General features: G+C 42.3%; 1 protein-coding gene across 1 annotated transcript in view; it reads right to left on the bottom strand.

The window, feature by feature from the left end:
* The window catches only part of GRIN2A (glutamate ionotropic receptor NMDA type subunit 2A), a 262,766-nt gene that overhangs the window by 2,176 nt on the left and 239,395 nt on the right, over positions 1-21,195 (bottom strand). The window contains exon 11 of the mRNA XM_054993141.1: positions 9,771-10,009. Within this exon, the coding sequence (XP_054849116.1) occupies positions 9,771-10,009 (239 nt within the window). The remainder of the gene's footprint in view (positions 1-9,770; positions 10,010-21,195) is intronic.

A 21,195-nucleotide genomic window follows, 5' to 3' on the forward strand; every position in this document is an offset into this window, starting at 1 on the left:
GTGGGGACCAATTTGGCTCGGGACTGTGGTGTGGGGGGAGAAGAGCAGCTCCTACCTCCCCCCACCCCGGCACCATTTTCCCAAGATGAAATCGTCCCAGTGGGGAGTTATTCGCATAACTTTGGCCCTGTTTTACAGCTCAAGCTTTCGATGGATTCAGCAATAAACTGTCAGCCACCATGGGGCCTGAGACAGGATCCCTGCAGATTCAGGTGCAGATTCTCTATCTGGTCTACCACCATTTGGCTGAGACAGGACACTAATACCACAGGACAGAATCAGGTGACCCTTGGGAGCCAATCCTGTGCCACTGCCTGCTATATAGACCCAAAGTTTGTCCCCATGCCACTGGCATTCCAGAAGGCCTGCATCCGCTCCAGGCACATGCCACCACCACTACTCTGACTGCTTGAGGCTGGCCCTTGCCATATGGTTGCCAGCCTCCAGGTGGTAGCTGGAGATCTTCCGGAATTACAACTGATCTCCAGGCAACAGAGATCAGTTCCCCTGGAGAAAATGGCTGCTATGAATGGTGAACTCTATGGCATTATACCCCACTGAGGCCCCTCCCCAAGCCCCACCCCTTCCAGGCTCCACCTCCAAAATCTCCAGGAATTTCCCAACCTGGAACTGGCAACCCTAGCCACCACTTAGACTTGGGTCCAGGGAGCACACTTACTCCTAACAATAATGCACATGATGCTCATGTCTAGCAGAAAGAAGGGATCTTAGAACTTGGCTTCAACCCCTAAGAGTTTCTTGTGCTTTTTTAGTGGGCATCACAAGAAGCTGCCTTGCACTGAGTCCATCTAACTGACTGTTGTTCTGACGGGAAGCAATTCTCCCCAATATGAGTCTTCCCCTGTGCCATGCACCCAAGATTCTGTAATAAGAGGTCCCCAGATCCTTCTGCATGCAAAGTACTGAGCAATGGTATTCACCACATTTTAAAAAAATTGCCCTGGCTGACACGCAGCCCCGGCTGGGATCATGAGGCTGAAACATTGACTTTGGAAGAAGATAGATCAAGACTGGTAGCCATGTTAGTCTGTCTGTAGCAGGAGAAAAGAACAACAGTCCAGTATCTGAAGAAGTGAGCTGTGACTCACAAAAGCTCATACCCTACTACAAATTTTATTAGTCTTATTGGTGCTACTGGACTCTTGCTCTTTGGAAGCAGATGGGACTCAAATTTAAGAATTCAAAATCTCAGTAAAAGAACCTGCATTCAAGTTAGACCAGTGGTCCAATCTATCTCAGGACTGTCTACTCTGACTGTCTGCAGACCTTCACAGGCAGAGAAAAGTTTTTTTTTTTAAATGCCTGTTCCTCAAAATCCTTTGTTGTTGTTAGACAGAAAGTGCCAAGGTTGTACCTGGGTCCTTCCTGTATGCAAAGCATGTGTGACCAATGGTCCATCCACCAAATTATCAATTATCAAATTAGCACACGATCCCATAAAATACTGATTCCTTCCCTGCACTTGGGAAAATGCACGGAAGACAGTTCTATCAACAATGACTCATCATCCTCAAATGGAGCCTTCATGTGCAGAAGCAGTATACCTCCAAGGAACCAATGTAGGAGTAGAAACCACTGGAGGTGACGACCAGTCTTCAGGCCCTGCTAGGAAGGACTCAGAGCCATTTGGCGGACTGTTGTATCAAACACAGCCTGGCCTAGATGGATCTTGGCTGGACCCAGAAAGGCAATTCCCACCATGAAGCCAGACAGTTTTGAGTAAATGTAATTTTCACACAAATCTAAATTTTACACATACAGAAAAAGGCAGGGTATAGTTAGACCAATGGACAATCTTTTTCATAAGAGGTGACACAGCCCTCTTCTCCCCCTCCGTCACCCTGCATGTGTAATTAGGCATATAGCTCAGTACTTTCATCCAATTATTTTCTGTACGCTTTGGCAACAATAGAATTGCAGAGTCTATTAGTTAATTAAAAAAAATCTGGAAGTGTCCAAAGATTAAGACTAAGCATATTTACAGCTTGCGTTTAAACAAACACTTATTTGGAAATAAAAATCCATTTTTTGCAACCAGTTGCAGAATTAAAATAAAAAAAACCTCTGGTCATATGAATAAATGACTTCATTTATAATGCAAATTGCACTTATCGAAGCCATGGAATTAATTAGGAAGATACTCAGCTCGGTCACTTAGCGCAAGGAAGCACAAGCACAAGGCTGATTCACTGTGTTGGAGCTACTACAATGCGGGGGTGGGGGATCTCGAGGCCCTTGCCCCATACTGAGGGCATGCATCTTAATGGGGGGGGGGAAACCTGGCCATCTGTAGGGTGTCCTATTTTTTTCTGAGTCAGTTTTCAATCTGCTTTTGAGGCCCACAGCCTGGCTCCTGCATACTTCACCTTCTTCCTGGCCTCTCACAGATCAGAGAATGAAATCCTGTTTCATATCTGCTCTTTTACTGAAGTTCAGAGCAGAACTTCCTTTGGAGCAGCACCTGTCCTCCAAAGATCCTTCCCTGCCCCAGGAGACTTGTCAAGTCATCACCCTGCTCTTCTGTTGTTGGCAAGAGAAGACTCCCCCCTACCCAGACTTCTAATGTTTTCTGGTTTTATAAGCTTGGCCCAAATATTGGTCTAGAGGTACCCAATGGCACTCTTCACACTCGCTGAGAAGGGTGGCTGGATACAGGCTGCTCTGGAGGAAAGAAGCCAATAGCAGACACCAGACATGAGTGACTTGCCAAGATGCCTTCAAAAGGCAAGAGGAATGATAAGTTGACCCTTGATTTCTATCTCCAGGCTGTGCTGGAGTGATCCAAGAGAGAGGAGTAGGAACAAAGTGAAGGAGAACCCTGGTCCCTCTCAACTGTGGGCTTCTGCACAGGATCAGGTTAATGCAGAGGGTGCAAACCTGGCCCTATGCTCCCCACAAAAAGAGTTTAACCAGTATCTGGAGACAGCAGAAGAAGACCGGATGAGGATTATTAAACTGAAACTAAATCCAGATAAGAAGGCAATGCTGTGGGTGGAGAACAAGCTCATTAATGGGACAAGTGTTCCACCTGTTCTGTTTTTTTTTTTTTTTGAAAAATTTTTATTGGGTTAGAACATTTTATTTTTACATTACAGTCAATTTTCCCCTAATTTTTCGTTTCTAACCCCCTCCCTTTCCCCCCCTTTTGTTGACTTCCAACAGCTTTCCCACCCTCTGTCCCTTTTCCCTTGCTTCTATTAAATTCCTCTGTCTAAAACAGATATACATTCTCCATTATATTAAGCAGTACATCTTTAACTCCTTTACTTATTATACACCCAAACTATACGTCTTTAGATAAACAATTTATCCCGTTTTCCAGTTTTGAATATTTCTATATAAACCTATATATCATAAACCATAAAAATTTCCCACATTTAAATCAAACAATTTGATTTGTTCTCTATATATTACTCATTTCAACTTTTTATGGTAATTCTATATAACTCCTCGCATAATCAATCAATTTAACTCTTCTGTACATTCAGTTTGGTGCATATAAATCTTATCAAAGAAAGAAAATATTATTATTTACTCAATCCTCATGTTTAAACCTTATCATTAATTATTCTCTATCAATGTTCTATCAGTTAACCTATACATATCTATATATATCTCAATCAATTAATCTAACTGCTTATAAATTCACATTTCTCTTCCACCCCCGGTAAAGTCACCCCTCTCTTTTATACTTTTATTATACTTCAGTAGTTCTCAAACTGCCACAGTTTTCCTCCCACCTCCCATTTCTTCTCCAGATATTGTTTCAGCTTCTCCCAGTCTGTGTTAAACTGCCCTGAGTCCAGATCTCTCAGTTTTCTTGTCATCTTGTCCATTTCAGCCATATACAGCAATTTGTAAATCCAATCTTCAATAGTTGGCACTTCTTGTACTTTCCATTTCTGCGCGTACAAAAGTCTAGCTGCTGCAGTCATATAAAAAATCAACGTCCTATGATGGGCTGGAATTCCCTCCATTCCCAAGTTTAGCAGCAGGAGTTCTGGGTTCTTATTTATTTGAAACTGTAAAATTTCACTCATTTCTCTTATTATTTCCCCCCAGAACTGCCTAGCTACCTCACACGACCACCACATATGATAGAGGGAGCCCTCATGTTTCTTACATTTCCAGCATTTATTAGAAGTATTCAAGTTCCCTAGCGCAATCTTCTTTGGTGTCATGTACCAACGATAGATCATTTTGAAAATGTTCTCTTTAATATTAATGCATGTCGTTGTCTTCATTGTAGTTTTCCACAAGTATTCCCATGCCTCCATTGTTATTTCTTTATTGAAATTTATAGCCCATTTCACCATCTGTGTTTTAACTATCTCATCCTCAGTATACCATTTCAACAGTACTTGGTATACCTTGGATATTCTTTTCTTGTCTTCTTTAAGAAGGGTCTGCTCTAGTTCCGAGTTCTCTGTTCGTATGCCCCCTTTTGCAAAGTCCGAGTTGTATAAGTCTCTAATCTGTCTATACTGGAACCAATCATAGTTAGGTGATAGTTCCTCTTGCGTCTTTATTCTAAGTTTAGATACTTCAATCTTAGTTATTTCTTTGTACGTTAAACATTGTTGTTCATTATCCACAGCTCTCGGATCTATCACCTCATATGGAACCACCCACAAGGGGGTTCCCTCTTGTAGGTAAGTTCTGTACTTCTTCCAGATTGTATATAGACTTCTCCTTACAAAATGATGCAGGAACATCGAGTTGACCTTTACTTTGTCATGCCATAGGTATGCGTGCCATCCAAAAAATTTTTTATATCCCTCTAGGGCTAATAGTTTCTTATTCTTTAATGTCATCCAGTCTTTTAGCCAAACTAGGCAGATTGCATCATGGTAAAGTCTCAGATTGGGCAGTTGCATTCCGCCTCTCTCCTTTGCGTCTTGTAGAACTTTTACTTTCACTCGAGGCTTCTTGCCTGCCCAAACAAAATCTGATATTTTCCTCTGCCATTTTTCAAATTGTTTAGAGTCTCTGATGATTGGTATTGTCTGTAACAAAAACATTACTCTTGGTAACACATTCATCTTAACTGCTGCAATCCTGCCCAACCATGACAGATTCAGTCTATTCCATTTGATCAAGTCTCTCTCTATCTGAGTCCATAATTTTTCATAGTTGTTCTTGAACAAATCTATATTTTTTGCAGTCAGCTCAACTCCCAAATATTTCACCTTACTAGTTACTTCACAGTCCGTTGTTTCCATTAACAATTGTTGTTTCTGCTTAGTCATGTTTTTACATAGTATCTTTGACTTCTTTTTATTAATGAAGAAACCTGCCAAGTCACCAAACTCCTTGATCTTATCTATCACTTTTGGCATGTTCTCCAATGGATCTTCTACAATTAACATTATGTCATCTGCAAATGCTCTGACCTTGTATGAATAGTCCTTTATTTTTATTCCTCGTATTTCCTCGTCTTGTCGTATTTGTATCATCAGAATCTCCAATACTAATATGAACAACAATGGAGATAACGGGCAACCTTGTCTTGTTCCTTTACTAATCGTCAATTTCTTGGTCAGTTCATCATTCACTACGATTGCTGCAGTCTGGTCCCTATATATTTCTTTAATTGCTCTGATGAATCTTTCTCCCAATTGTAGCTTTTCCATAGTGGCAAACAAAAAATCCCAGTTTAAGTTGTCAAACGCTTTTTCAGCGTCTACAAAGAAGAAACCAACCTCTTTATCGCAACACTTGTCATAGTATTCAATAGCATTGATCACTGTCCTTAAATTGTCTCTTATTTGTCTGTCCGGCAAAAAACCTGCTTGTTCTTCCTCTATAACTTCCGAGAGCCACCCCTTCAGTCTCTCCGCCAATATCTTTGCAAAAATTTTATAATCATTGTTAAGTAATGATATAGGCCTGTAATTTTTCACGCTAGTCAGATCTTGGCCCTCTTTTGGGATCAATGATATATTCGCTTCGCTCCAAGTGTCTGGAATTCTTTGATCCCTAAAAACTCCGTTCATCACCTCTTTTAGGAATGGTGCCAGTTCATTGGCCATTGTCTTATAAAATTTAGCCGTAAGTCCATCTGGCCCTGGCGCCTTTCCTAGATTTGCAGATTGTATTGCCATATTTATTTCCTCATCAGTTACTTCACTGTTCAGCTTATTTCTCCAAGCTTCCGAGATCTCTGGAAGTTTGGTTTTCTCCAAATATGATGCTATTGATTCTTTGTTTACTTCTTTTTTATTATACAGCTTAGCGTAAAATTTATAAAAGGCTCTGCTAATGGTAGTCTGCTCCAAATACGTTTTGTTTTCTTCACAAATTTTATTTATTATTTTCTTTTCCCTTTTCTTCTTTAATTGCCATGCCAAATATTTCCCAGGTTTATTAGCACCCTCAAAAGCTTTTTGATTCAGTCTTTTAAGGTTCCACTCCAATTCTTTATTACTCATTGCTGTTAACTGTTCTTGAAGAATTTTGATTTCCTGATGTATTTTCTTTTTCCCTGGTCTCTTTTTTAACTGTACTTCTTTGGCCTTTATTTTCTCCTCAATCTCTTGTCTTTTCTCCTCTTTCTTTTTCCTTGCTCTACCATTTAAGTCCATTAGTATGCCCCTTACAACCGCCTTATACGCGTCCCAAACTTTACTGGTTGGTACTTCTTTATTCACGTTGTATTGTATAAAAAACTTAGTCTCTCTTCTCAATGTTTCCATATTCTCACTTTCCTGTAACAAGTCCTCATTTATTCTCCAGGCTTTCCTTTTTCTCCTTTTTCCAAATTTCCACATAATTGGGTTGTGATCTGAGCCTACCATCGGCATTATTTCTACCTCCTTAGTCCATAACGCTAAGTCCTTTGAGGCCCAGATCATATCAATTCTTGATAATGTAAGATGCCTTGCAGAATAAAAAGTAAACTGTCTGGTTTTAGGATATTCTCTCCTCCATACGTCTTCGAGAGTCTCTTGTTGAATCAACTCAAAAAAAAGCTTTGGCAATAGTCCTCTTTTCTTTTGTGCTTTTGTAGTCTTTTTGTCTAGTTCCAAATCTGTCACTCCATTGAAATCTCCAGCAAGAATTATCTGGTCATATACAAGATCATCTAGGTGCTTCCTTAAGTCTTCAAAGAAGCTTTCCTTTGCACCGTTAGGTGCATAAAGTCCGACTACCAACACTCTCTTTAAGTTCCAATTACATTCCACTGCTACAAATCTAGCTTCCACATCTCTCATAACAAATTTTGGCTGCAGCTCCTCTTTTATATACAACACCACTCCTCTTTTTTTCTTGTTGGAAGCCGCTACAAATTCTTTGCCCAATTTTCCAGATTTTAAATATTTTACATCCTGTTTTCTAATATGGGTCTCCTGCAAACAAACAATATCACATTTTTGTTTTAGTAGCCAATGAAAAATATTTTTTCTCTTATTCGGTGAGTTTAGTCCATTTACATTCCAAGATAATACTTTACACTCCATATTCATGGTTTTGTTGGTAAGTCTTTTTCATTGTCCTTGATAAATCTCTCCATCTCCCGCTCAGATCTGATGCGTTTTTTTGCCCCTCCAAACTCAAAGGACACTCCTTCCGGTAACTCCCATCTGTATCTGATATTCATGTCCTTCAAAGTCTGAATTAGCACTCTATATTTTTTCCTGTCCAATAACACTGATCTGGGCAATTCCTTCATTATAATAATCGTCTTGCCATCAATCTCCAATGGATCTTGAAATTGTTTTGTCACAATCCTCTCTTTCATATTTCTAGTTGTAAACTGCACGATCACATCCCTTGGTAGTTTCCTCTGGGTTGCAATTCTCGAGTTCACACGATACGCCACATCTAGGATAGCCACAATTTCCTCCTCCTCTTTCCCCAGGTAATCAGCCAACACCTCAGTCATCTGTTCTTGCGCTGACTTCCCTTCCACTTCTGGCAGACCACGAAAACGAAGCTGCTTCTCCATGTGTTTAGTTTCTGCAACTGACATCCTCCCCTTCACCAGCCTCATCTCTGTTTGTTGCGTGTCTATTAAATTCTCCATCGCGTCTTCTACTGTTTTAACTCTCTGCTGCGTTCCTTGTAATTCACTGCTAATCGTTTCCACACCTTTTTTCACTTCTGACAGCTCCGACTTTACTGTCTGTGTAACTTCCTTGACCTCTTTAATAAGCTCCAATTTCGTGTCCTTAAGTTCTTTCATCATGTCTATAAGTTTTTTGTCCAAATTTTCTATTGCCGATTGCCACTCTTTTTTCGACATCGTGGGGCTTGCTTTAGCTCGCTCCCACGAATCTGCTCTCTTCCTCAGCTCCGTGGCGTATAATTAAACGTTTTCCTTTTTTTTTTAAATGTCCCAATCTTTGCCAAAATTAATTTTTTATATCCAAAATGTCGGGCGTCTTTTCTCTATGGTTTCTCTATGTTATTATAATCCAAGATGGCCTACTTCCTCTTTCGCTGAAGCCACGACCCTTGTGTTCCACCTGTTCTGAATGGAGTTACAATCCCCTGAAAGATCAGAGACTGGATCCTGCACCTCTCTTCTGCTGAGGCTTTCTTCAGTAGACAATGGAATTTTTTCCTGAGAGAAAAAGACTTCCTCCGATGAAGCAAAGTCTTTCTTTGTTGAAGGAAGTCTTTCTCCGTTGGAGGAAGCCTTGGCTGAAGGGTATCATGGGAGCCAACCCCAGGCTCACAGCTTAGGAAGAGCTTCTGGATTCCATCTTTCCCTTGGGCATGCAGGTGTCAGAAGTAGCCTGGAGTACCTTCTATCAGCTAAGGTCAGTTCTGTTGCTTCAAGCCACTCCTGGAGAAAGCCTTACCTCATTAAATTGTCACTTCCGGGTCAGCAGAAGGTCTTCAAGAAGTCCATCCCGTTGCCTAGGAAACTGATTGATTGGGGCCAGTGATGAACCAAAAAACAAACTAAACGAAGCAGCCTAAAGTTTGTGGTGGTTCATCAGAAATGGGCTCTGACAAACCGCTGGTTGGCGAACCACGAACCGGCCTAGTTCATCACGAACTTTGGTTCGTATTTTGGTTCGTACCCATTTCTACTAACAAGTAACAACCTTGATTGCTTCATTCTGAGCCAAATGAAGTTCCTGGTGAAGCTAGTTGGGTTTCACTTATCTTAGAACAAACCCAGAGGAAGGCTAGGGTTGCCAACATGGCTTGGGAAATTCCTGGAGATTTGGGGGGCTATGCCTGGGGAAGGTGGAGTTCAGTGTGGAAGTGATATCACTTTTGTGATGCTATGTCCTGTAATGTCCCTTCCAGATTAAGCATTAGCAGATTGCCCACTAAAAGTGGAAACCTGAGGACCTAAAGAGTGGAACAGAAATATACAGAGAGAAAGAATGAAGATACCATCCCACCCCAACACAAAGGAATGAAGAGTGAGCACAAGACTAGAATCGGGATGCTTCGGGGGAGACAAGCCAAGGCCTTCCATCTTGAAGCTCCAAAACTAGATAGGTGCTGGAAGATCCAGAGAATTATTGTAAGTCACTGTGAGGAGGAGTGGTGGGTGGGAATGACACATACCCAATGCAGTTTTGCTCTCCTGTTCCCTTTGAACACCCTCTGTTTTCATTTCATATCATATCACAAGCTCCTTTTGAAGCTTACTACATGGTTTGCCATGCAGTATTTTGAGGATGTCTGTCCAAGAATGGGATGTTCAAAAACCCTTACAAGGGCACACATGTGCCATTCTTTGCATCCTGGCCATGAACAGCTAAACTGACACAACACACACTCACCCTGCTGATGGAAAACAACAGTCCGGGCCGGTCAGAGCAAACTCCAGTGAAGCAGAACCTCAGTTTCCAATAGAACAAGTGCTCCCACACAAACGTAATCAGACTGAGCGCCATCGCTGCAGCAAGCATGTAGAACACGCCCGCCATGTTGTCGATGTCCAGCTGGCTGCTCATGACCTCATTCTTCTCGTTATGGCAAATGCCTGTGAGCCACAGGGTCTCCAGTTCCTCCATTTCTCCTAGAAACAGAAACAAACCCATCAATAAGGCACCAAGGGTGGTGGTGGTGGTGATGATGATAATAAATAATAATAACTGCGTTTATATATCACTCTTCTAGACAGATTAGTGCCTCACCCAGAGCGGTGAACAAGTTAGTGTTATTATTATCCCTGCAATACAGCTGGGGAGCTGGGGCTGGGAGGAATGGCTTACCCAAGGCCACCTGCTGAGCTCATGACAGTAGCGATTCGCAGCCAAACCACTTAACAACAGTGCTACAGCAGGTAGGAACGCAGATCCCAAGATGATCCCAGTTGTAAAACATGGCACCTTTCCCACCCTCTATATTGCATACGGCGTGACAGCATGCTCAGACTAGCCTTATGGAAAATTATACTCTAAAAGCTGGCCTTGTCCATTGGTTGTGCAATGTAAAAACAGCACCCCTCCTTCTCTAGGTCTTAATACAGCAAATGGTGGAGGATATTTGCTAGCATTATTCAAGATGGTGCCAAGAGCTTCAGCTGGGAGATGTGTGCCATTGTGATGACTTGTGCAAAACCATTCCTGCTGTGTCCGTCTCCCCTAAAGTGGTAGTTCTGTATTGTTTATTTGTTTGTTTGTTTTAACTTGGGAAATGACCATTTGCCCTTTCTACTTGGTGACTTCCAAACAAAAATGAAAATGAAGACAACAACAATGCAAAAATCTAAACACAACCGGCAATAGCGCAACTGTGATCAGCCATGGACATCAGCCATAAAAAAGCCATAACATAATGAGCCTATCATCAGTCTATCATCATAAATTAAGAAGAGGACAATATCTACATCATATCAGGGACTTACTTCACTACATGCCCTTTAGACTAGGATGGTTTTCAGAGAGCAGAAGGGAGCAAAGACAGTTGCCCTGGGATAGGGAATCCCAAAGTCAGGGGGCCACAATTGAAAAAAGTCCCATCCTGGGAGACCACCAGCCTCACCTCTGTTAAGGAGGGCCAGGTGATGTGCCACCTCATATGGATGGAGGCGGTGTTTCAAACACCTTGATCTTAAGCCGCTGAGAACTCTTTAAAAGGTCAAAAGTAGAGATACTAAAACAGATAAAATTAATAACGAATTACGAAACACCACTGGACCCTCTTTTAATCTTTTTAAACCTTTGGCAAAATCAAAACATACCATCCTTGCAAAAAGAGTTAATCAATAACCTACTAACTATAGCAAAATCTTCAATTGCTTACTTTTAGAAAAAACAAATACCCCCACCAATCTCCCACTGGCTATCCAAAGTATGGGATCAGCTTATCATAGACAAAATAACAGACAATTTAACCAACACAACACACAAATCCAACTTTTATGAAAAATGGTGGCATTTCTTAGACTACATTGATAGGACAGAAGCAAATCCTCCAAACCATTTATATCAGAAAATACTAGTTAGTTATGAGCTAAGTTGCTTCAAGAAAATTTTGTATAATATCTTTAACTGTAAGAACTGCAAATCATAGCATTCTGTCAGCAATTTTATTTATGAAGAGTATCTTATTGTTACTTCCATATATTATTTTTGTATTTACGGTTTAAGTTGTATGGTTGAAGTTGTTTATTGTTTTGTTGATAAATAAAATTTATTATTAAAAAAAAAAAGGTCAACCTTGTTTTAAGTTCTTACTGTAAGGAATATAAGAAGAGTATGGATCGAACCAAGGGTCCAACCAACCCATCCGGCACTTAATTTCCAACAGCAGCCAGTCACACCCTCTGGGAATCCCACAAGGAAGCCATGGTAGTGACGGCTTTTGCATGACAGGCAATAGAAAGAGGTTGTGACAAATAATGACAGAGTTGAGGTTAGAGAATCAGACTAGAATCCAAGATCAGGTTTGAATCTCCACTCTGCCATAAAAGCTCACTGGGTGACCTTGCGTCAGTTGCTCTCTCTCATCCTAACTTACCTCACAGGATTATTGTTGTGAGAATACAATAAAAGAGGGGACAACAATGGTGTAAGCAGCTTTGGGGCCCCACTGGTGTGAAAAGTGAGGTATGACTATCTTAAGAAATAATGTATCCTAATTACCTAGAATAAGATGTCACAACATAATGGGAAATGTATTCCATAACTTCTATTAAGAATTTTCCTTTGCACTTTTTGGTTCTGCCTGGATCTTGTTCTTATTAACCATTCAGGTTTCCCCCAACCTGGTACTCAGATCCTTTGAGCATTTAGCTATTGTGACTAGTAGATAAGGAATTTGTATATTTGTTCTAGCTTTAGCATATATTTTATCTTAATTTTGTATAAAATTTGTATGCTGCCTTTTGCCCAATCAGGGCCACCAAGGTGACTGACAATAAAAATAAAGAAAAAGAAAAGAAAACTTATCATAAAAATAATTAAAAACAAAACTAAAATACATATTAAAAGCATATAAAACAGTAACTTAGAGAGCAGGAAAGAAGGATCACTAAGGGAGAGATCATTGAGGGAACAGTTTGGTGTAGTGGTTAAGAGCACGGGACTCTAATCTGGAGAGCCGGGTTTGATTCCCCACTCCTCCACAAAGCCAGCTGGGTGACCTTGGGCGAGTCACAGTTCTCTTGAGCTCTCTTAGCCCCACCCACCTCACAGGGTGATTGTTGTGGGGTAATAATAACACTTTGTAAACCGCTCTGAGTGGGCATTAAGTTGTCCTGAAGGGCGGTATTATAAATCGAATGTTATTATTATTATTATTATTATTAACACCAGACAAAACCAAAAAAGGCTTCATCCTTTGGCAGAATATTGTGATAGAAGGGGACACACAAATCCCCTGGGGAGGGAGTTCTACAATTTTATGCCATGGCCTAAAAGGCCCTCGCTCAGGTTGCCACTGTTCTGAACTCAGAAAGTGAGGGCAGGTGAAGCAAGGCCTCCAAAGATGCTCGGAGTAGACAGGTAGGTTCATATGGGAGAAGGCAATCGTTCAGGTATTCTGGTCTCAAGCCACATAGGGCTCTGATGGTCAACACCAAGGTCAATTGGACTCAGAAACAAATTGGGAGCCAGTATAGATGGGTCAAGACCGGGGTGTTATTGTCCCTGCTGCCCACTCCAGTCAGCATCCTGGCTGAAGCACTCTGTACCATTTAAAATTTCCAAACAAGAGCAACCTCAATAGAACACATTGCAGTAATCTAATCTAAATGTTACCAAGGCATGCACCACTGTGGCTATATCTTTTCTGTCCAGGAAAATCCACAGCTGGCTTACCAGTCAAAACTGGTAAAAGGCACTCCTGGTTACCACTGCCACTTGTTTATCCAGCAGTAGGCCCAGGTCCAGGAGTACCCCAACCTGTGGACCTGTTACTTAAAGAGGAGTACAACTTTATCTGGAACAGGTGACACCTTAAATCCTGGTCAGGCCTTCTGCTTACCAACAGCATTTCCATCTTGTCAAGATTAAGCTTCAGTTTCTTAGCCCACATCCACTCAAAAACCACCTCCAAATATCTGGCAAGGGGTTTTCTACATCTTCCCAGGACTGTCCAGAAGCATGCAATGGAGTTGACTGTCATCCACAAATTGGTGACAACCCATTCCAAATCTCTGGATGGCCTCACCCTGTGGTTTGATGTGGATTTTGAAAAACATGGAGGATAAAGTGGAGCCTGGCAGAGCCTCACTGGCCAGACTCCAAAGGAGCCGCATCCTCCAGCACCATCTTCTGAAATCTACCTTCCAGGTGGGACTGGACACTGTGCCACCTAGTCCCAATCCTGAAAGGTGACGTAGAAGAATACCGTGACTTATGGTATCAAAAACAGCTGAGAGATCCAGGAAGATCAGCAGAGTTGCACTCCCCCTATCTCCCAGCACAGGCTTACAAGTTCTCCAGTGCGGGGGGGGGGATCCCCCATTCCCAGCCTCCGCTTCCTGCCATTTCTCACCTGACCAGCAGTGGGGGGAGAGTCGTGGGAACATGGCTGGTCACTCTGGAGCCTGTTCCTGTGTGCTCCTGAATGCTTCTGCATTGTGCTGGGAATGATGTCATTCCATCGGCCCCAAATCAGCCCCCATCGCAAGCTGTCGCTTCCAAGTCATACTGTGAATGACTTCATTCCTGGCGTGACACAGAAAAGTTCTGGAGCACAGGTTGTGCGCCTCAAAGCCCCCAGTCCCCTGCTTTGAGCCCCAGGGGACCTGACAACCCTAGCCATCCATAAGGGCGACCTACACTATTTCAGTCCTATAAGGCAGCCTGAAAGCACACTGGAAAGTATCCAAACAATCTGCTTCTTTCAGGAGTCCCTGGAATAATCCAGCCATCATGTTCAATCACCTTGCTCAAGAATGGAACATCTGAGACTGGCTCCTGGGTCAGGGGTAGGTTTCTTTAGTAGCGGATGTACCACAGCCTGTTTCAAGGCTGACGTGGCCACCCCCTCACTCAAGGAGGCAAAACCTACTTCTCGGATCCAGTCAAGCCCCCCTCCAGGCAAATTTAAACAGCCAGGAAGGGCAAGAGTCAAACAACAGTATTCTCAAACTGGCAAACAACTGGACAAGTCAGCACCCGAGCACCATCTGACCCTGTCACTACTAATGTAAAGTCCAAGTTGGTTCAGATCCACGAGATTTTATCCACAAAGGGACAGGCAAAATGGTCACAGCAGGTCACTGTGCAGTCCACCTCCTCCTGGAGACCAGATCCCAGTAGACCCTTGGCCACTCAGAAGAGTTCTGCAGGCCTACACTGTGCAGACCCAACGGAGGTGGGTAAAGTATTGTTTCTTTGCAGCTATCAACACCATGGAGTAGACTTTAAAACAAGCTTTAGCCTGAGTATTTAACTTTAGTATTTATTATCTACAATTGCCTTAATTGCACCTCATGTCCCCTCCTTTCAAAAACACAGAGATCTAAGCAACATAAGAACGTGGTTAAGCATCACACACACAATTGGCACAACCATCTTGCAGATCCAGATGCATTTTGGTTTCACGGATCCAGTGATAGCTTTTTCAGACCTGCTCCTTGTTCAAGACAGTTATCTGCAATAGTAAAAAGGTGAATTTTTCATAAAGAGCAGAAAAGCAGCTACCGGCATGATTCACTTAACCAATATGTGTCTTCTGCTATTTATTTGTGTGAGGGAAAAAATGGATTGCTTTTGAGCCATCCCGGAATGCTAATGAGGGACTGGAATAATTATGGATTAAGTAACATTGTGCCTATGCTAAAACGGTTATTTCCACCAAAATTCTGCTGGCTTTTGTTGTTGTATAAACAGAGAAAGCAGCTGTAAAGAACTGCAGAGAGAGAAAATTCCCTCTTTTGTTGCAAAGCTGGTGTAATTAAGGGGAGGGGGGGAGTAACCATTCAAATCAGGACGATGAGTAAATCTTTCATAGCTTAGGGGGAAGGAGAAAATTAAGTTGTGGGAGAGCTCTTTTAAAAAACGATTGAGTAAGTTGCTGCAATTCTACCACGTGGCCGTACCCAATATAACTCCCACCTTATGCTATTGGCTCTTATGAGTGCCAGAGGGTCTCACGATGAAAGCAGTCAGCGGGTCCCAAATTAAGAAAAAGAGGAATCCAGAATTAAAGCGAATTTCCCAAAGGTTCCTTTTAAAAAATGTAACAAACTCATTTGAGATTCCCCCCTCCTTTATGTGCCTCCTAGCTTTGAAAAAAGCCCTCTGTTTCATTTCTGTTTCCAAAGCTTTCTTTGCCTTCTGGTTTATTTTTGTTTCCAAAGCTTTCTTTGAATCCATCAGCCTTAAAAGTAAAAGATGTGAAAAGAACCACAATGTTGACATTATTGCAACGGTTTTGCAAAAAGCTATCTCAAAGCCTAGAATGCCCATTACTACAGGGGTGTTACTCAAGCTCCTGGGATCAATCCCTGCCGCCTTCAGCCAGAGTTGCAGATCAGACAATGGAAAGCCCTTTCATCTGCCTGAAACTTCAAAAGGAGAGTATAGGACCGCAGAGCAGCTTCCTGGCTTGGAATAAAGCCCTCTACATATGATGTAACCATATACAGCAGGCCACTCAGCAGTCCACCCTAGTCCCACCCACCCCTCACAGATCCCATATATCCTAAAAGGTAATCCCCTGTAAAGGTAGTCCCCTGTTCAAGCACTGAGTCATTACGGACCCATGGGGGGACATCGCATCATGACGTTTTTTCTTGACAGAAATTTTACAGGGTGGTTTGCCATTGCCTTCCCCAGTCATCTACACTTTACCCCCAGGAAACTGGGTACTCGTTTTACCGACCTCGGAAAGATGGGAGGCTGAGTCAACCTTGAGCCGGCTACCTGAACCCGGCTTCCACCAGGATCGAACTCAGGTCGTGAGCAGAGCTTGGGCTGTAGTACTGCAGCTTACCACTCTGCACCATGGGGCTCGTACCCCATAAATACAAACTGCACATGGGTAGGCTAGGGATGATCAAACACCCACCAGATTAGCTCACATCCTGATTTTTTGATGAACGGTTTGACTGTTTGTCAGCCTGTTCGTAGCAGTTTGACAAGTTGCTTCACCATACTCCTTTCCAACCATGTGGTACAGCCCAACTGGCTTTCTGCACATACACATGTGAGGTCTCACACAGCTAACTGAGTTTTACTACCCGCTTCCCACCCATCATTGCTTGGTAACTGCTCCTCTCCCCAGGCAGTTGTTAAACTATCTATTTTTGTTATCTGTAGTCCGCCTTTCTCACTGAGACTCAAAGTGGATTACACGGTATAAGATTAATACAATCAACAGCTGGGACAATAAACAACACAACAGGGTACAGACAGCAGAATCCAAATACAGAGCCAAACGAAACATAAGTATTTGACATGAAATATTAAATGACACAGGAAATAACTAGTAGAAGCATACTTACATCAACAGATAGTGTAGTATAGTCTATAGTCCCTTTACTACTAGCATCTCTCTATGCTGTTTCATCACCGCACAGCCGTATTACCTGGGTGAAAAAGGCTCTCCTGAATAATTCAGTGTTGCATAGTTTGAGGAAAGAGAAAACGGTGGCAGCAAAAGATAAAGCCAGGAGACTGGGCGCTTTCCTGACCTCATCTGGCAGGCCATTCCATAAGGTGGAGGCCACCACAGAGAACATGCACGGGCAGCTGCTGAATTTGCCATTAGTAGAATGGTATCTGCAGAAGGCCCTGTTCAAATGAGCAAAGCTGCAGTGGCAGAGCATAGAGAGAGAGGTGGTCCTGCAGACACGAGGGGCCAAGGCCGTGAAGGCCTCTGTATGGGATAGCCAATACCTAGAATGGAGCTGGTAACTGATTGGGTAGTCAATGAAGTGGCTGCAGAATGGGAGTAATATGCCTGCTCTGCCTAGCTCCTGATAATGATGGAGCTGCGTTGTTCTATACCGTCTCTGAATTGACTTCGAAGGGAGACCCATGCAGACTGTGTTACATTAGTCTAGACAATTAGATCAGTCACAAATAATATAAAATCACTTATAAATAAATGCTGTGTTTTAATGAAGCCCTACTCTTTGGTGTTCGCCTCAGCAGTCCCTAGTGATAATGACGGCTGACATTTGGCTTGAATCAGCAGCATCTTTGTGAATGCATGGTTTTGCCCAAACCCGATAAACACCAGTTTGGCAGGTGTTCACAGCTGTTCAGCATGAACGGAGCAAGCTGGGTGATTGGGTCACATCTGACTGATATGGTACACATGAAGGTTTCCCCAACAAGGCAAACGGTGTCCTTACCAGGGCCATTTCAGGTTGGGAAAACAATACAAGGGGGAAGGCTGAAACACTCTCTCCTCCCTCACCATGTTCCCAATCCAAACCGGGTCCTCAAGCCCCTGGGAACTGAGCTCCCAACACAGAACTCACAACTCACATCTGATTGTGTGGGCTTGGACCAGGCTATTTCTGGTTTGAAAAACAGTGCCGGGGGTGGGGTGGGATGGAGAGCTGAAGCATCCTCTCGTCACATGCTCCAGTTCCAATCCAAATTGGGTCTATGCATGCCTTAGAATTAAGTTCCCAGCACGAAACTCACCATCCGCATCGGATCATGTGGGCACAGCAAGGACAAGAGGAACACGTAAAATGTATTTAGACTCTCATAGACTCCACTGTGTTTGAGGTGATATATGCAAGTACTGTTTGTGATGCCAGAGCTGTGAAGGGCCATTCATCCACTTCATGTCCCCGAGCAATGAACAGGCATGTGTGAACAAGACTTTGGTGCAGAAGGAAAATGTTTCTCATTAACTCAGAGGAACATCTTGTTGTTTTCTGCAGTTTCATGTCAAGACCAGCTTCTAAAACAAATTCCAGGGACCAGCTGGGTCTGGCAGAAGACCAAGGAATGCCAGAAATTGGATCTCTTATGATAGGCATTTCAGGGGACTGTTTTTCACCTGGTTTGTGTTGTCACAGGAGGGTTGGGGAAAATAGGCCTAGTTTATGGACAGGTTAGGTCATAATAACTAGTTTTGGCAGGAATGGGGCAGGTTGCTCATTACTCTAGTCCTAGAATTGGAAAGAACTTTATAAGTATGGTGAGGATGGAGTGACACCATTGTGGTGGCACAATGCTCTAAACCCATAGAGTTTGGGGTGAATTCTACAGCATTGCCCGTCACAATGACATAATTTCCGGGTTTTATATACTTCTGATATAAAAATGACTAGGTTCAAGAAAGACATGTCTTCAAAATATTTATTTATAAAAACATCTGCACGAATTCTACATCCAGATTTCTCTTTCCTCTCCTCAGCCACTATCTCCGCCATGATTTTTTCCTCCCCCGCACCTATCAAAGTTCTTCCCTCCTCTTTTAATACACAAAGCGTGCTCTTATCTGCCAGCTCCATGTTGACAGACCAGCCTCAGTCCTCATGGAAACAAGCTGTGGTCAGGACATAATATAATTCCCTACGCAACCAGGACTGAACACACTACTGTAACTCGGGATTCTACCACTCAGACACCTGTGTTTTTCATATTTCGCACAGCTGGAGAGACTATCACAACACAAGTCAGAATTGATGGCTGGCATCCCTTCCACCCTGCGGGGAAGAAGCCAACTGGGGCAAGAAGAAAGCAGACAGGGAGAAATGTGGAAGTCCTCATCTGCACTCCCCTTTTGTTCCCACCAGCTACTTTATATGTGATCAACTTCTTAATCTACTACTACCACAGAGCCACCAATTCCCACTTGGGAAATTCTTAAGAGATTTGGGGATGATGCCTGAGGAGAGTGGAGTTTGGGAGGGGAGCTCAGCAAGGACATGATGCTCTAGAGTCTACCCTCTGAAGCTGCTATTTCCTCCAAGGGAACTCATCTCTGTAGTCTGCAGAGTTCAGCACACTGATATACGGTTGTTAGGAGGGTGTAATTCATTTCTTTGAAGCCCTTACCTGGAAATTTTGGCAGCTCCACCTAGCAAAACCAAGGCTGTCTATGGGCAGGTTGCACCCTCCGCTGGGTAACAAAAAAGCCCCTTCCCCTCTCTAAAACCTGGGTTAAGGATCTCATAAGCCTGAATTGCTCCAGAAGTACAACATTCTGAATGAAGCACATTAGCAAAAGCATACACCTGCCACAGCCACTAGCATTTTACAAGACATAGCCTCCATCTTCCGTCTAGATCAAAACAACACAATTATCCCATTACGGAGACTGTTGCAGATTGGCCTGCTCTGAAAAAAGCTCCTCCTTGGCACCGAGCTGCCTAAGCAATTGCAGTAAAAACTGATTCACAAGCCAATGGCTGTCTATAGCCTGGGATGGCACTGCTCCTCAAGGCTGAATAAGTGGGGGCTGCTAAGCATGTGATGAGAGTCCCTCAGTTGCTCACACCTCTCCTGGCATACTCCCACGCTCCCTCTTTCTGCCCACTGTTTAAGATCAGCAGAAATAAAAATTACTGGAAATCTGGGCATGCTCAGCCTTAAACACAGAGATGAAAAAAATTAATCTGATTGCAAAAGATTGCTTCTCTACCTGTGTTAGAGCCACCATCTGCAGGGCATACAGATGCTTACAAAATCTCTCACCCAAGCTTTTTCAGCCTGAAAAACCTCCATTCCCTTGTGCACATCAAACCTATGCTTGTGTGTCCCCACTCCCCCACCCTTCCTTCTTCCTTCATACCAAACACTTCCTAAAATGTATCCATTTTTCAGTGTTATTGAGGAATAGTAAATCGGCATGATACATGATATGCATATTATAGGTATCAATGGTGTGCATCCTACACAGAAACACTGCACAAATTGCACAGCAAAACTATACAAAACACAGGGACGGGGCATACAAATCTACAAAGCCAAGAACCAACAGCCAAGAACACCTCTTAAAATGCTAAGCGTGTGTTAAACAGGAAATAAATTAGGGAATGTTCGTTCATGCCCAGCAGGGAAGGAAGCCCCAGCTATTTTGTTTGTATTATTAGTTATTTCCTTGCATAACAGGAACAAACACACTCCAAGCAAATTGCAAGCAGAGCAACATAAATACAATCAATTGTAAAATAGTTATTCTTTCCCCTAAAAAACCTATCAGTAAACACATAAGCTAAGATGATCAGCAATTATTTAAAAGCGTACTATACATTAAATGCAATCGTTGCAACTTTAAGCACTCTTATGTCCTATTGATCCCATGAATCCTAAGACCCCTTGCCTCTCTAGAAACTGGACTGGCATGTTTCTTTTTTTTTAATTATTTGATTTTATTTAAACAAAAGGGGGTACAGAAAGAAAGGGGGTAAGGAGGAAAGTCAAGATGAATATATGACTATGTGCTACAAAGGTTACCAAAATACAGAATTCAAAAACCAAAACTTTTACCAATATTAGAACAGAGATTAATATAATTATTAATTAACTATTAAGCTTAACTAGTATATATTTTCCCAACTGTACTACACAACCAAATTCAAGCCTATTCCTGCTTATTATTTAATATTAATAATTTAAAAAGACCTTGTTATTTCATTATTACTCTATGCTATCTTTTTCCTTTTTAACAATAACAATTACTGGCAATATCACTACTTGTTTCTTGATGTGACTGATTACCATGGCCTTTAGTATAAATATGAAATACTATAAAAGATTTTAACCTATTTCTATTCCTTATCTTAAACAAAAAAAATCTTATATCCCTTCTGCATCTCTTTACCTTGTGCCTATA

This window comes from Eublepharis macularius, chromosome 12, assembly GCF_028583425.1.
Source record: "Eublepharis macularius isolate TG4126 chromosome 12, MPM_Emac_v1.0, whole genome shotgun sequence".
NCBI classification, from domain to species: Eukaryota; Metazoa; Chordata; class Lepidosauria; order Squamata; family Eublepharidae; genus Eublepharis; species Eublepharis macularius.